The following is an 11,920-nucleotide window of genomic DNA, read 5'->3' as shown; positions in this document are numbered from 1 at the left end:
CTCCCTTAAGAAGTATTAACTTAAGGAAGTGCATATACTCCCTTAAGGGAGTATTTGACCGTCAACCTATCACGCTGGCTGGGTTGATAGATAAATGAGAAATTGGCGAATAAGAAATTGGTTTGTCTATTTTGCAACCGTAAGATAATTAATGCCAAATTTTCATGAAAATCTATTTGGCATAAAAAGATTGGATAAAGAGACTGGATAAAAAAAATTGGATAAAAAGGATAAAACAATGAGAGCTTTAAAATAAATCAAAGGATTTTATTTGAAGATAATAGTACCTCCGAAAGTATTTTCCGGTAGCATATATTTCTCAAACAATCAAGGCTCTTAATTATATAATTTAATATATGATTTGCCTCGCGTTGATATATGAATCAGATAGCAGAAGAAACCATCTTTGATATGCTATTAGATCCAGACATTTTATACATATAAAAATTATGTGCCTCGATCGTACTTGGTACATTAAGCGCGGCCTTAATTAATCAAGTTGGCGGCAGGATGCCAAGGGTTTTCCTCTTGGATTTCGGTCAACAGGGAATTCTCTCGCGATGCCGAATACTCGACCTTCGTACAGCTCCCACGATCTCGAGGGAGGAACTCATTCATTAAAAGAATTTTCCGAAACTTGCGTGAATTAAAATAGTTTTCAAGTTGGACAAGAAAGTTTTTGAAGAAAATGTAAAAGTATAAAGAATCAGAAAATGCTAGAGGACTTGCATGAGCGTATTATAATCTCAAAAAGCACGGACGAAAGAATAGGATACGTAATTTTGTTGATTGCACATATACATATATCATATATATTTGATTGCGCAAAAGAAAAAAAAAATAATGTGTCTTCTATATCCCACGGAGTAGAAAAACAATGTACATTGTGAATCATGATGTTGTGAGTCACATAATGCATTCCTTGGCAGCTCAAATTCTACAGGAGGGGACAAAGACATTTACTGAAGTACATATATTCAATTATAGTCGCAATAAAATTTTAAATACTGAACATATTTATTCCATGTTCATTATCTGTTAATATGATGATAGCGAATTTATCGCGAATAACTTTTTTCCTTTCAAAGACAACAATTTTGTTTTATTTTTTTTATTTTATTCGTTTGTCTTGTCTTTTTGTCTCGAAAACTCCGAAAAATTTTAAAAATCTAAAGCATAATACGAATACGTGGTTGAAGATACCCCGTAACGCGTTATAACCGTATATGTGAAAGAGCTAATTAGCTCTTTAAAATTAACGTAAAAATTACGAACAATGTTTTGCACGTACGTAAAAGGAGCGGATGTGAGTGGTCCATTGTCTCATTTCCACCATGTAAAACGTACGTTTTTTTTTCCTGGCGGATTGCACATAAAAAATGTACACCGGCCTCGCTCGAATGATTCGCTTGCACGAGGTGCTTGAGCTCGCGAACCACTCCAGTTGGGGCTATTTTGAGAAAGCGGCGAGAAACACGTGATTATTTTAGTTACGATTTTTCTCCTCCGACTCGCAGAACGCAGACGGACGTCTACGCGAACATCACGACGAGATGACTGAGTACGTTACTTTTCGTTTATCTAGAACGACGCCCGTTCTCGACCAACGCACAAGCTAGATGCGTGAAAAAGTCAGAATCGGATCAAACCTTGGGGATTATTCGTATTTATCGGAGTTTCGTGACGGCAGCAATGGCTGTAGTTCTGCGATTGTGAAAATGTGACGGATAAGTTATTGTGTGCCTCGCGAAAGTGTCAAGAAATCGTACGAAAATCGAGAATATGCGTTTTCCCGATTGTAATATAATTCGTAAATAATATTTATATAAAATATTTGCGAAAATCTGCGATTTAGTTAATAGTTAATGGGTTTACGTGCCGATCTCTCAGGTGTCGCGGGGAGTTTTGTAACGAGTGACTGCGAAGAGACTGTCGATTGTGATATCGATCGTGATTCTTGATCCATCCTAAATTGATTCCCTCATTGCTATTTGCGTTATTATAATTGATAAAGTATCGATGAACTTATATGCGTTCGTCATTGTTAGGTGGCTTACAAAATAACAGCGTGAAAATTGCTCGTTGCTTCTCGTATTCCGTTTATCTTGGGATTCTATTCTAATCAATTGTCTCGTCTCCATAATCTCGCCATAATGGACATGCGAAGAATGTCGAATTGGAATGTCCTGAGCGTGGAGGCTGCGCTGCAACAGCTCAACGCCTTCGAGGGAGATGATCCCGAGAAGACAATGAGGCGTCCTAATACGGTAAGCGAGTCTATTTTTGCAGTACCAAAATGATCTGTCTCGACGTTCACCTGCAGGAAAAGAAAAAAAGAACTGCTGAAATCACCTGTGCCCGTAATTTGAAATCTCTTTGGAAATAATTTACGTTGAAGGACGTTACGGTTATGATGTTTCATTCCATAAATATTCAAGACGCGCAGATTGCAAGTGCGCGTAGTGTGTGATGTGCAAATTCTTTTTTTTCTTTTATCTCGGACGCATCATTCACGAATGTCCGAATCGCTATCCGGCAAAGTGGTTCAGCTTTTAGCTAGCAAAACGCGCAGCTAAACTATAACCGAACGAGAGGAGATTTTCGCGACGTCAAATGTCAGGCGTTTGCTCACGTTTCTTTTCCACGTAACTAGTGTGCCGCTAACACATCAATGCCGTCGGGGAATGTCAATAGCTCTTTCCATTCTGGCCTGATGCCTGCCTGCCACTCTGCCTTTATTTATAACTAATTAAAGCAAACGGCTCAGTCACGGCTGCTGACTCTCCTAGGACGGTCAAACGCTGATCCGCTCGATCAGTCGGAGTCGATCTTCGGCATGGACCATTGGTGCGTTTCACCGAGGAATGCAAACGCAAATGTTCGCGAATACAATTTTTTTTTTAAATCATATTCGTGCGGTTTTCACTCATAAAGTTATTTGAGCTTTAACAATGACTATGTGGACGCAATTAGCTGTGGAGCACGTCAACGCGATAACTAAGGAAGAATTTAACATGACGCATCGAGGGAAGTCAACGGTAATCCTGATTATTCGAATCAATATAACGTGATAAAAAAAAAACAATATACTACTTTCACTAAATATTTTTTAATATACCTTAAAAAGCGGATATATACATTTTCTTCTTTGCCATCATGACAAAAATGTTGTAACTTGCGTGATTTTCTACACAAAATGCTGCACAGCAGTTTCTGGGCAAACAATTGCTTTAAAAAATTAGAAACATTTTATATCTTTATATCTTTGATAAAAAGAATTATTACAATTATTTTTTAAAATTAAAGCTCGTAAAATAATCAGTTCTTTCCATGCATTTTTTACTTTAATATGTAATGTGTGTAATGTTAGATTCGTTACGATATTCTGATACAATTTTAAAACTTTTATTTTACTTTAATAAATTGCGACGTTAAATTGTTACGACACTCTGATATAACTTTAAAATCTTTATTATATTCGTTATTACTTTCGCTATTCTTTTCTTCGCTCGACTTGTCAAGATTCTGATATGTAGGTATTTATTTCACGAGGACATGCGCCGGTTTTTATCTTATAAAATAATCGTTAATCGTTTCAGACTGACAGATAATTACAAGTATAATCTCTTGCGATCGTGTGTGTGTATGTGGAAAATAAGATATGTTTTATACGTTTCACGAATCTAATCTGTTATTAAGATAATGTGACACAGAAGAAGCAATCAGATTTTGTTCTCAATTTTTACTTCAGCATTTCCTTGTGTTATATTTCTATGTTACAACATGATAAATAGATACTGCAAAAGTAAGTCGATAAACTTGATTATTACCGAGAAAATCGATTGAGATCTTATTATTATAGTTCGATGCCCCGGTTAGAGATAGCCTAACTCTCTAAATGTAATTAGTTTCTTTAAGTCACACTAACTTCGCCGGCCAACACGTGATTTATGCACCTTAATTACGCGATAGACGCGTAACCTGTTGCTGATGGTTCATTAAATGTACTAAATTGAAATCGCGCCAATCATTACGCCAAAAGCACACGAAAGATATTAAGAAGGTTGTTTCGCGAGTAATCCAGCACTGAATTTACATAATATATCTATACATTGGCGTGAAATTTATTAGAGTGACAGGAAATCTTTTCTTGAAAAAGTATGAGATATATTTAATTGGCTCCTTTGTAAAATTTAATAACATTCATATATATATACATATATATATATATATATATATATATAAATTTCTGCTATGTAAATATTAAATAATGATACGGATTTCAGTGCCAACTACTTTCTTCTGAATGTTATTAATTTTTGTAAGCGAGCCAAGACTACAAATCATGTAAATATTATAAAATTTTCAAAAATATAGGTAGAATATGTCTATGTATAAACAGAATAATAATATATTCCAAAAAGGATAATTATGCAAATTATGAATCACTCGTATATATAAATTAAACTAAATATATTAACAAATTATTACACAGCGTGCGATTTATGTAATAATTTGTATAGATATCGTGCATACAAAATGCATCAAGACAGTTGCAAATGCGTTTTCCTTTTTGATAATTAAAATATGCATTTAAAATTTAAAGATCTGCGTGCGTGGTTGATTGCGTATGACGATCGCGAGTAAAATGCTTATTTCGAGTTTCATTTTTTATCAGGAAGTAAATTTCATAAAAAATATAAAACTCGCACCCCGGCCGATGATGTAGACACGGTGGGGTTTAAAATAAAGTACAAGCAAGCCTTCCAAGTCGTATATTTAGGGCGACGCGCAAGCGCGATCCGATTAAAACTCCGCTGAAGACTTGTAGTTTAAGCTTCTCCGAATTCTCTGTCTCGTGTGTCGCGTTTCCAACAGATCTCGTGTAACTGCAAACAATAATACCTCCCGTCTATTAAATTTTTATGTTTAAAAACACCAAAGTGCACGAATTAAAAATTTCAACGTTTATAACGTAAAAATCATGCCGAGATAAGCCGGATGGTGACATTTAAGAGCAAAAATAAAGGTGACCTCTCGAAATAAAATAGTAATAAAGACCGGAAAATAAAGATTTAAACGACTGATTTATCGGGGAGAGAAAATAGACCGTGTATACGCGAAGGAAACTACCTAAAGTTAAACGTCTTGATTTTGATCGAACGTCAAAAGAAGCAGCACCATGGATCTCGGTGGTGTGGACGTTTGGGGTCAGATTGCCCTGGAAACGTCTCAGATGTACGTTTCTGAGGGTGGTGCCGCTAAAAGCCGTACTGTAAGTTGATTTATTTAACATCGATGTAATACGATCGTTTGTTCGATCGTCTATTTTTCGCGCGACCATCTGAACCCACGTAGGTATGTCACGTTAGACACTTTAGAACTTTTATCGAAGAAGGAAAAATTCGCACACTGTACTAGACATTAAATATTACTCGGTATTACGTTCATACGAAGATTCTGCGGAAAGAAAAATCAAAATCGGCATTTAAAACTGATAAATATAGTCAGATTTAACGGACAGGGCAAGCTCGACAAATGGTGTATTTGCGTCACAAGTTTAATCCGCCTCGAAATCGCGCCAACGTACGAATATTACACGTTAATAATAATACGCGAAGAAAGCATATGTACGAAAATTGCACAAATCGATTTGATTCCGTAAAGATATCCGATCGAGTTGTCACTTCCTAATTTATTTCCCAATTTCCCGAACAGTCTTGAATAACTCCGATCAACGCGGCGTGCCGTGTTGACTCTAGTATAAATAAATAAAATGTCTTTTCTACGCAGACGATCGAAAAGCTGCCGGACAAAGTTCTTCTAAACGTGTTTTGCTACCTCTCGCACCGCGAGATATGCAGGGTGGCTCGCGTTTGCAAACGCTGGCGACAAATCGCGTACGACACGCGTCTGTGGAAGCACGTGTCCCTAAGACCAGAAGTAAGCGGGCTTCACGTGAGCTCCCTGGAAAATTTGTTACACTTAATCAGGTAACGCAACATAAATATAGCAATACGGGAAACCGTACAGGCATACGTAATCCTCGCGCTTGTCGCGCGAGTGTTTGTTATTTGTTTCACGCATACGAATTTTAGAGATAGTTAATAATAGGTCCCCCGCGCACGTGCACGATAATCACAGAAGTAATTTTAGACAAATAATTTGATCTTATCGCAATGAAGTTGAATTATCGAACGAATCTCTTAGATCAAAACCGAAGTCGGAGAAGTACTTATTTGATATTAATGTTTGACGTGACGACATGTGTAAAGAACGAAGTTCACTCTTATTTTAGATACAGAATTGTAATAATGCAAAGCAATGACGATTTAATACTTCCAGCGTACGTTTTGGACCTTCGTTGAGATACATCGAATTACCGATCGAACTGATCACTCATACGGTTCTTCACGAATTAGCCAATAAGTGTCCAAATTTAACGCACATGTTATTGGACTTTTCGACCGCGATGCAACTGCACGACTTCTCCGAGATGCAAGCGTTTCCTACGAAGTTGAAATACATGTGCATTTGCTTGTCGGAAGTAATATTTATGGAAGGATTCATGCGTAAGATTTACAACTTCATTAATGGACTGGAGATACTTCATTTAATCGGTAATTGATTAAACACCTATATTTTTTTGTATTATCTTATATGTGATATCACTCGCGTATCATGTAGGGCACGTAAGCTATAAATCAATTGAATATCGATAACCAAAATGTATTTTTGAAAAATGAAACGGATGCATTATTATTTATAGATTAAAACATATTATTATAGTATGATATTTACTATAATATTATTTCTATATAATTCATTACTTCATCTATTATTCTCCAGGGACATATGAAAAGGTCGAAGAGGAAGAAGAGGAAATTTACGAAGTGATCAACGTGCACAAGTTGAAATCGGCGACGCCGAATTTAAGGGTGATCAATTTGTACGGGATCAACTTCGTAGATGATTCGCATATCGACGCTTTTTCCTCTAATTGCATCCAATTAGAATGCTTAGCCGTGAATTTCTGTGCCAAAGTGACCGGTTCGACTATGAAGACCCTCTTCCAAAGGAGCAGAAGATTGACGTGCCTTCTTATGCAAGGAACAAGTGAGATACAATTATTACTGTCTTGATTTATATTCTCTATGAAAAATGTATTTAACTAAAATTTTTGAAATCGGTTATTTCGCAAGTTTTTGTTTAAATTAACTGTACTATCTATACGTCGGAATTTAACGCAAAAAATCTTCCACGCAACTTAAATAAACATGAATGTATCTTTTCACGTCAGATTTTCAAGAATTCGTGCTTGCAATATTTTAGATCTGCAGAGTGAGTACGTAATGCAAGTTGAGTGGGAGAAATCGAGTATCCAGGAGCTCGACATTACCGCTACCGATCTGTCGACGGAATGCCTGATCGACATGCTGACCAGAATCCCTGGATTACGCTTCCTGAGCGCCGGACAACTGAACAGCTTCAATGATAATGTCCTGAAGGCCTGGGCCGAGCTTGGGAATACGCGGAACCTGATAGCCCTGGATCTGGATAGCTCCGACAATCTGAGCGACGACGCCCTGCACAAGTTCCTGTCGAGGCACGGCCATCAGCTGTACGGCCTCGCGCTGTCAGGCATGCCGCATATCACTGACCAACTTTGGCAAAGCGTGCTGCCAATTCTCACCAACGCAAGGTAAACATTCGTGACACGACTGATCATACCCATATAAGTACCGTGTTAATGGTTATCTGTTTAACGTGATTTAATGTCGTTGCACGCAAATTGTATACTAAATAAAAATAGCGATTATTGTATGTATCTTCCACTTAACAGAATTTTAAGCGTTTATTTGTCAACAGTTTTAGAAAAATTCTTTTCCTCTCTCTCTCTCTCTCTCTCTCTCTCTCTCTCTCTCTACTATTATAAGTTCAATTTTGATAATGTTTTTTTCTTGGAATTAGAAATTCGAATAATATTTCAGAATACTTGTGATGGGCACTCAAGAGAGGCTGGGCGTCAACATTCACGTGGATCAATTGATGGATGGAATCGCCAACAATTGTCCCAATTTGGAGCGTCTGGAGTTGCGGTGGGACCCGGAAAACTTGCGATTCTCGGACAAGAGTCAGAAAGCCATCGATGTTCTACGTGTGAAGTGTATCAAGATGAAATGTTTGAGTCTAAGGTAAGGAAATAAATAGCAATGTACATAAAACAAGCGACATTTATAAATTATTATTTTTGTTTCAGTGACGGAAGGTACTATGAAATCGTCAAAGCGAATTTCGAGCGAGCTGACAGGCTTACGGTCGTAAGAACGATCACTTGTTGTAGAGTTTCGAATTACTACCTCTTGCAAAATTATAAAGATCTGATTTTTAATTGAAACACGTCGACGATAGGTTTTCAGATTGTTTCGCGAATGTTATCGCGATTCTATTGACATAAAAAAGTGCCTAAAAATAAAGTGACAAAGTAATATCATATTTATATAAAATACGATATTTTCTTTACGACAGTATTAATGTAGAGTAGCGTAATAAGAAGACAAGATTGTATCATAAAACAAATTGTAATTTAATATCGCAAGCATTAAACATTAAATTTTCCGCACTGAACAACATTCGCTTCTAAACTTCCAAAAACTGTTCATGAACACCGCAGATGCGTCTCGTTGTCCGGAAACGTTACGCACAACGTTGTGTTGTCATCGTCGTCGTCGTCGTCGTCGTCATCAGGGTGCTCCTCGCGTCCAGAACCGCTACTAACAGCGAAGTACGCACGTTGGCGATGGCACGGTTCCGTTTTATCGATTATTTGCTAATTTATTCATGTTTGCGAGTAGACGACGACGACGACGACGCCGTATACTGGCCATCGGAGTCGGTCGATTCGGCGGACCTCGCTCGTCGGCCACAACACGCGAGCTGCCACATTCCATGCCGCGCCATTATAGTCAGTCGAGGACCGTCCCGACGGACGAGTCGTGCCGCTCGCATGATCATCATCGAGGACCGTCGCCGATTCGTCCCGCACCGTTGGCGTCGCCGCGTCCCCGATGTCGGACGTCGAGGAGGAGTCGAGAAGCGAGAAGCGGCTGAAAATCGTGCTCGTCGGTGACTCCGGCGCCGGCAAAGTGAGTTTTTCGGCGTCGCGTTCTTCATCCTCGCGTCGTAGACGCCGCGACGGCCGACAGAGGTGGTTGATCCCTAGTTTCGAGACCCAAAGATATTTAATAGCGTGCATCTGTCCGTTTAAATTTGTTTGCCGATCACCATGGTGAAAAAACGATATAGCAAGAGCCTTTCAACAGGTGATAGGGAGAGCTTTTATCGAAGAGCACTTGTGTGATAAACGTCTTCCTTTTGTAACGACTGTGCGGGCAATGAAGTTGACGAGTGTTTTTGCGGATGTTCATATAATTCTTTACGTGGAGTTAATGTCAATATTATTAATAATGGGGTTTTTTTTATTGCCATATGTTTCTGTAATAAATGTACGGCTGCAATATGGATTAACGATGAATGTAATACGCGAGCTAAAATTGATGAAACTTCTGGCCGCGACTTCGTGCCTCTGGATCCAATATGCGGAAACTTTCGCAACATGCGACGCTCGCGGTTTATCGTGATTCCTCGACTTGCCAATGATAGAACAATAAAGCAAATTGGTAGAGATAAATTTTCTAATCGATGCATTTTTGCATTAACGAGGCAAAATCATGTAGGTCAAATATGAATTTATTAACCTTCGGAAGCTATTCTCTTTCTCTCTCGTCGTTTCATATCATGCAGAATGTATCGCGGAATGACAAACAGAGAAAAATCGGGCATTCGCGCGATATTTTTTGCGTAATTCGAAATAAACTCTCATACATTTTTGGGCACAACTTTTACTTATTCAGCTAAAATTTAATGTAATTACAATTTATCACATTTTATAACCCAGGAAAAAATGTTTCATATGTAATTTAAAATATGTCCATATGTTTTCTTTCTCTTGTATAATCTCTGTTCGTATACGATATGAGAAAAATAACTTTTACATTATTTTTTTTTAAATAATGCAAAAATTACCGTTTTAATTACTTTTTAATTTTTTTCAATTCATCGAAGATAATACGTACACAGTAGGAATAAACATTAGGAATAAATTAGGATCGGAATTAGGAAGAAATTAAGCAGATCGATGCTTGTTTGTGACACGCGATAAGCAAACAATATTGCTTTAACTACAATTTGTCAATCAGCAGTTACTACACGGCTGTCATTACCGCGCGGTTTTATTGATTGCGTTTTACGCGTGTGATAACTGTTATTTCCCTGCTGCGACGCCTGTCATTCTTGATAATTGAAATTCAAGGATCCTTCTTTAGACCAGCATCGTCCAGAAGTTTTGCAACAACGATTTCACCAGGCAATACGCACCTACCGCCGGCATCGACTTCTTCCTCAAGAATATCAGCGTCGGCTGCTACAAAAATGTTAATCTGCATTTATGGGACGTCGGCGGGCTCGCTCTGCACGGCAACATGTTGGACAAATATGTATTCGGAGCGCACGTAAGGCCAATTTTTGCCGCTGCTTTTATCTTGCCAAAAGAAAAATTTTATTAAATTAAATTAAATTGATTTTATTAAATTAAAATCGATATGCCTTTTTGTTTATGCGCGCTAATTGTATATGTTGTTGCAAGCCAAATGTATTATATTTATGAATCAGATCATTCTTTTGGTGTACGACGTCACGAATAGCTCAAGTTTCGATATTTTGGAAGAGTGGCTCAGTAAAATCAGGAATTTCATCGGCGCCTACGACGAAATGCCTCTAATGGCGTTAGTAGGTAACAAATGTGACATGGACCATCAAAGGACAGTTAAGAGAGACAGGTCGCATCGATTCGCCGCCGAAAACGGATTGGCTTATCACGACATGTCTGCGAGAACTGGAGAATCGGTAATTTTTTTTTCTTTAAAAACATTTTTTAAAAAATGTACATATATAGATAGATAGATTTCTATTTATACAATATATGAATACGAGTTATAAAGATTCTTACTGTACTTTCAGGTATCTTTGTGCATAGCAGGTTTGGCGGCGCAAGTCTTAGGTGTCCGATTAACAAGAACGGATCAAGACTTTCACAAGCCCATCATTATCGCTGAAATTGGGGACACGGTAGATATGAATGCAATACACAAAGTCGTAAAAAGGATTCCTAATAAGAAGCAACATTCGATTGCGTTCCATCCTCATTTCCCCGCCTCGAAATCCGCGGTATGCGCACTGCAATGATGATCATCGGACAACTCTTTAGAATATATTTTTTATGTAAATTTATACATATTAATTCTATTAGATTTGACAAAAATTGTACAATTATAGCCGTAATAAAAATAATAAACACCGTATTTCATACATGATGTTAGAAAACATCTCTTGCATAATCAATTGTATATGTTATATAAGTTTCATTCATTTGAGCATGTATTTATAACGGCAAACACATAATGTCAATATCGAGAATGTATTTTTTACAATTGGATCTTGCGCGTAAATGTATCAAATTTGTGTATCACGCATCATATTTAAATTATATACCGTACAGATGAAAATAAAACTTATGTAGTGCGGGGCCAATGGACAAATATGATCACAGGTCTACTGTAGATTGAAAAACAGATTTATTAATCGCATCTCGTTAGTTGTGATAATAGTTACACGCGCAATATATTATTTATATAACAACATTAAAAATACTTTTATAATAGTAAGAATCATTATGAAATAATAACAAAGCGCATGGTATAATGCAAAGATGTGTAACATTATATATATTGGTAGTTCACAGAAGAATTCAAAATTACTAGGAAGATTTATGAAATATCATATTACAAGCAGTTTCGTTCAT

At 37.4% G+C, this 11,920-nt stretch overlaps 2 protein-coding genes across 6 annotated transcripts; both read left to right on the top strand.

The window, feature by feature from the left end:
• The first annotated feature begins 1,508 nt into the window (after window positions 1-1,508).
• On the top strand, window positions 1,509-8,597 carry LOC112451682 (uncharacterized F-box/LRR-repeat protein C02F5.7). Of its 5 annotated transcripts, none has more exons than XM_025011466.1 (8): window positions 1,509-1,561; window positions 2,049-2,267; window positions 5,794-5,993; window positions 6,346-6,620; window positions 6,850-7,116; window positions 7,333-7,702; window positions 7,992-8,195; window positions 8,261-8,396. In XM_025011466.1, exons 2-8 carry the CDS (start codon window positions 2,154-2,156, stop codon window positions 8,394-8,396), a joined length of 1,566 nt encoding a protein of 521 aa, XP_024867234.1. In that variant the 5' UTR covers window positions 1,509-1,561; window positions 2,049-2,153. The 5 variants fall into 5 exon arrangements, with proteins under 5 accessions (XP_024867234.1, XP_024867236.1, XP_024867235.1 ...); XM_025011468.1 differs by having other exon boundaries at window positions 1,539-1,561; window positions 2,168-2,267; XM_025011467.1 differs by lacking the exon at window positions 1,509-1,561 and having other exon boundaries at window positions 2,154-2,267; window positions 8,261-8,597.
• A 314-nt stretch (window positions 8,598-8,911) lies between these two features.
• LOC112451684 (ras-related protein Rab-28-like) lies at window positions 8,912-11,597 on the top strand. Its single transcript, XM_025011471.1, has 4 exons — window positions 8,912-9,146; window positions 10,386-10,571; window positions 10,732-10,965; window positions 11,080-11,597. The coding sequence occupies exons 1-4, from the start codon at window positions 9,069-9,071 to the stop codon at window positions 11,302-11,304; spliced, it is 723 nt and encodes a 240-aa protein (XP_024867239.1). The 5' UTR covers window positions 8,912-9,068; the 3' UTR covers window positions 11,305-11,597.
• Window positions 11,598-11,920: the final 323 nt, after the last annotated feature.

The sequence above is a fragment of the Temnothorax curvispinosus genome, unplaced genomic scaffold (assembly GCF_003070985.1).
Source record: "Temnothorax curvispinosus isolate PA1 unplaced genomic scaffold, ASM307098v1 QBEX01002451.1, whole genome shotgun sequence".
Classification (NCBI taxonomy): domain Eukaryota; kingdom Metazoa; phylum Arthropoda; class Insecta; order Hymenoptera; family Formicidae; genus Temnothorax; species Temnothorax curvispinosus.
The sequence above is the reverse complement of the archived record's forward strand: the minus strand, read 5'-3'. Positions and strand labels throughout refer to the sequence as shown.

What these genes read in the sequence shown, in the direction of transcription:
- LOC112451682 (XM_025011467.1), top strand. Translation starts at nt 2,154, where the DNA reads ATGGACATGCGAAGAATGTCGAATTGGAATGTCCTGAGCGTGGAGGCT. An exon ending in CCTTCTTATGCAAGGAACAA is followed by an intron (nt 7,117 to 7,332) that starts GTGAGATACAAT and finishes GCAATATTTTAG; the next exon opens with ATCTGCAGAGTGAGTACGTA. An exon ending in ATGAAATGTTTGAGTCTAAG is followed by an intron (nt 8,196 to 8,260) that starts GTAAGGAAATAA and finishes TTTTTGTTTCAG; the next exon opens with TGACGGAAGGTACTATGAAA.
- LOC112451684 (XM_025011471.1), top strand. Translation starts at nt 9,069, where the DNA reads ATGTCGGACGTCGAGGAGGAGTCGAGAAGCGAGAAGCGGCTGAAAATC. An exon ending in GTGACTCCGGCGCCGGCAAA is followed by an intron (nt 9,147 to 10,385) that starts GTGAGTTTTTCG and finishes ATCCTTCTTTAG; the next exon opens with ACCAGCATCGTCCAGAAGTT. An exon ending in CTGCGAGAACTGGAGAATCG is followed by an intron (nt 10,966 to 11,079) that starts GTAATTTTTTTT and finishes CTGTACTTTCAG; the next exon opens with GTATCTTTGTGCATAGCAGG.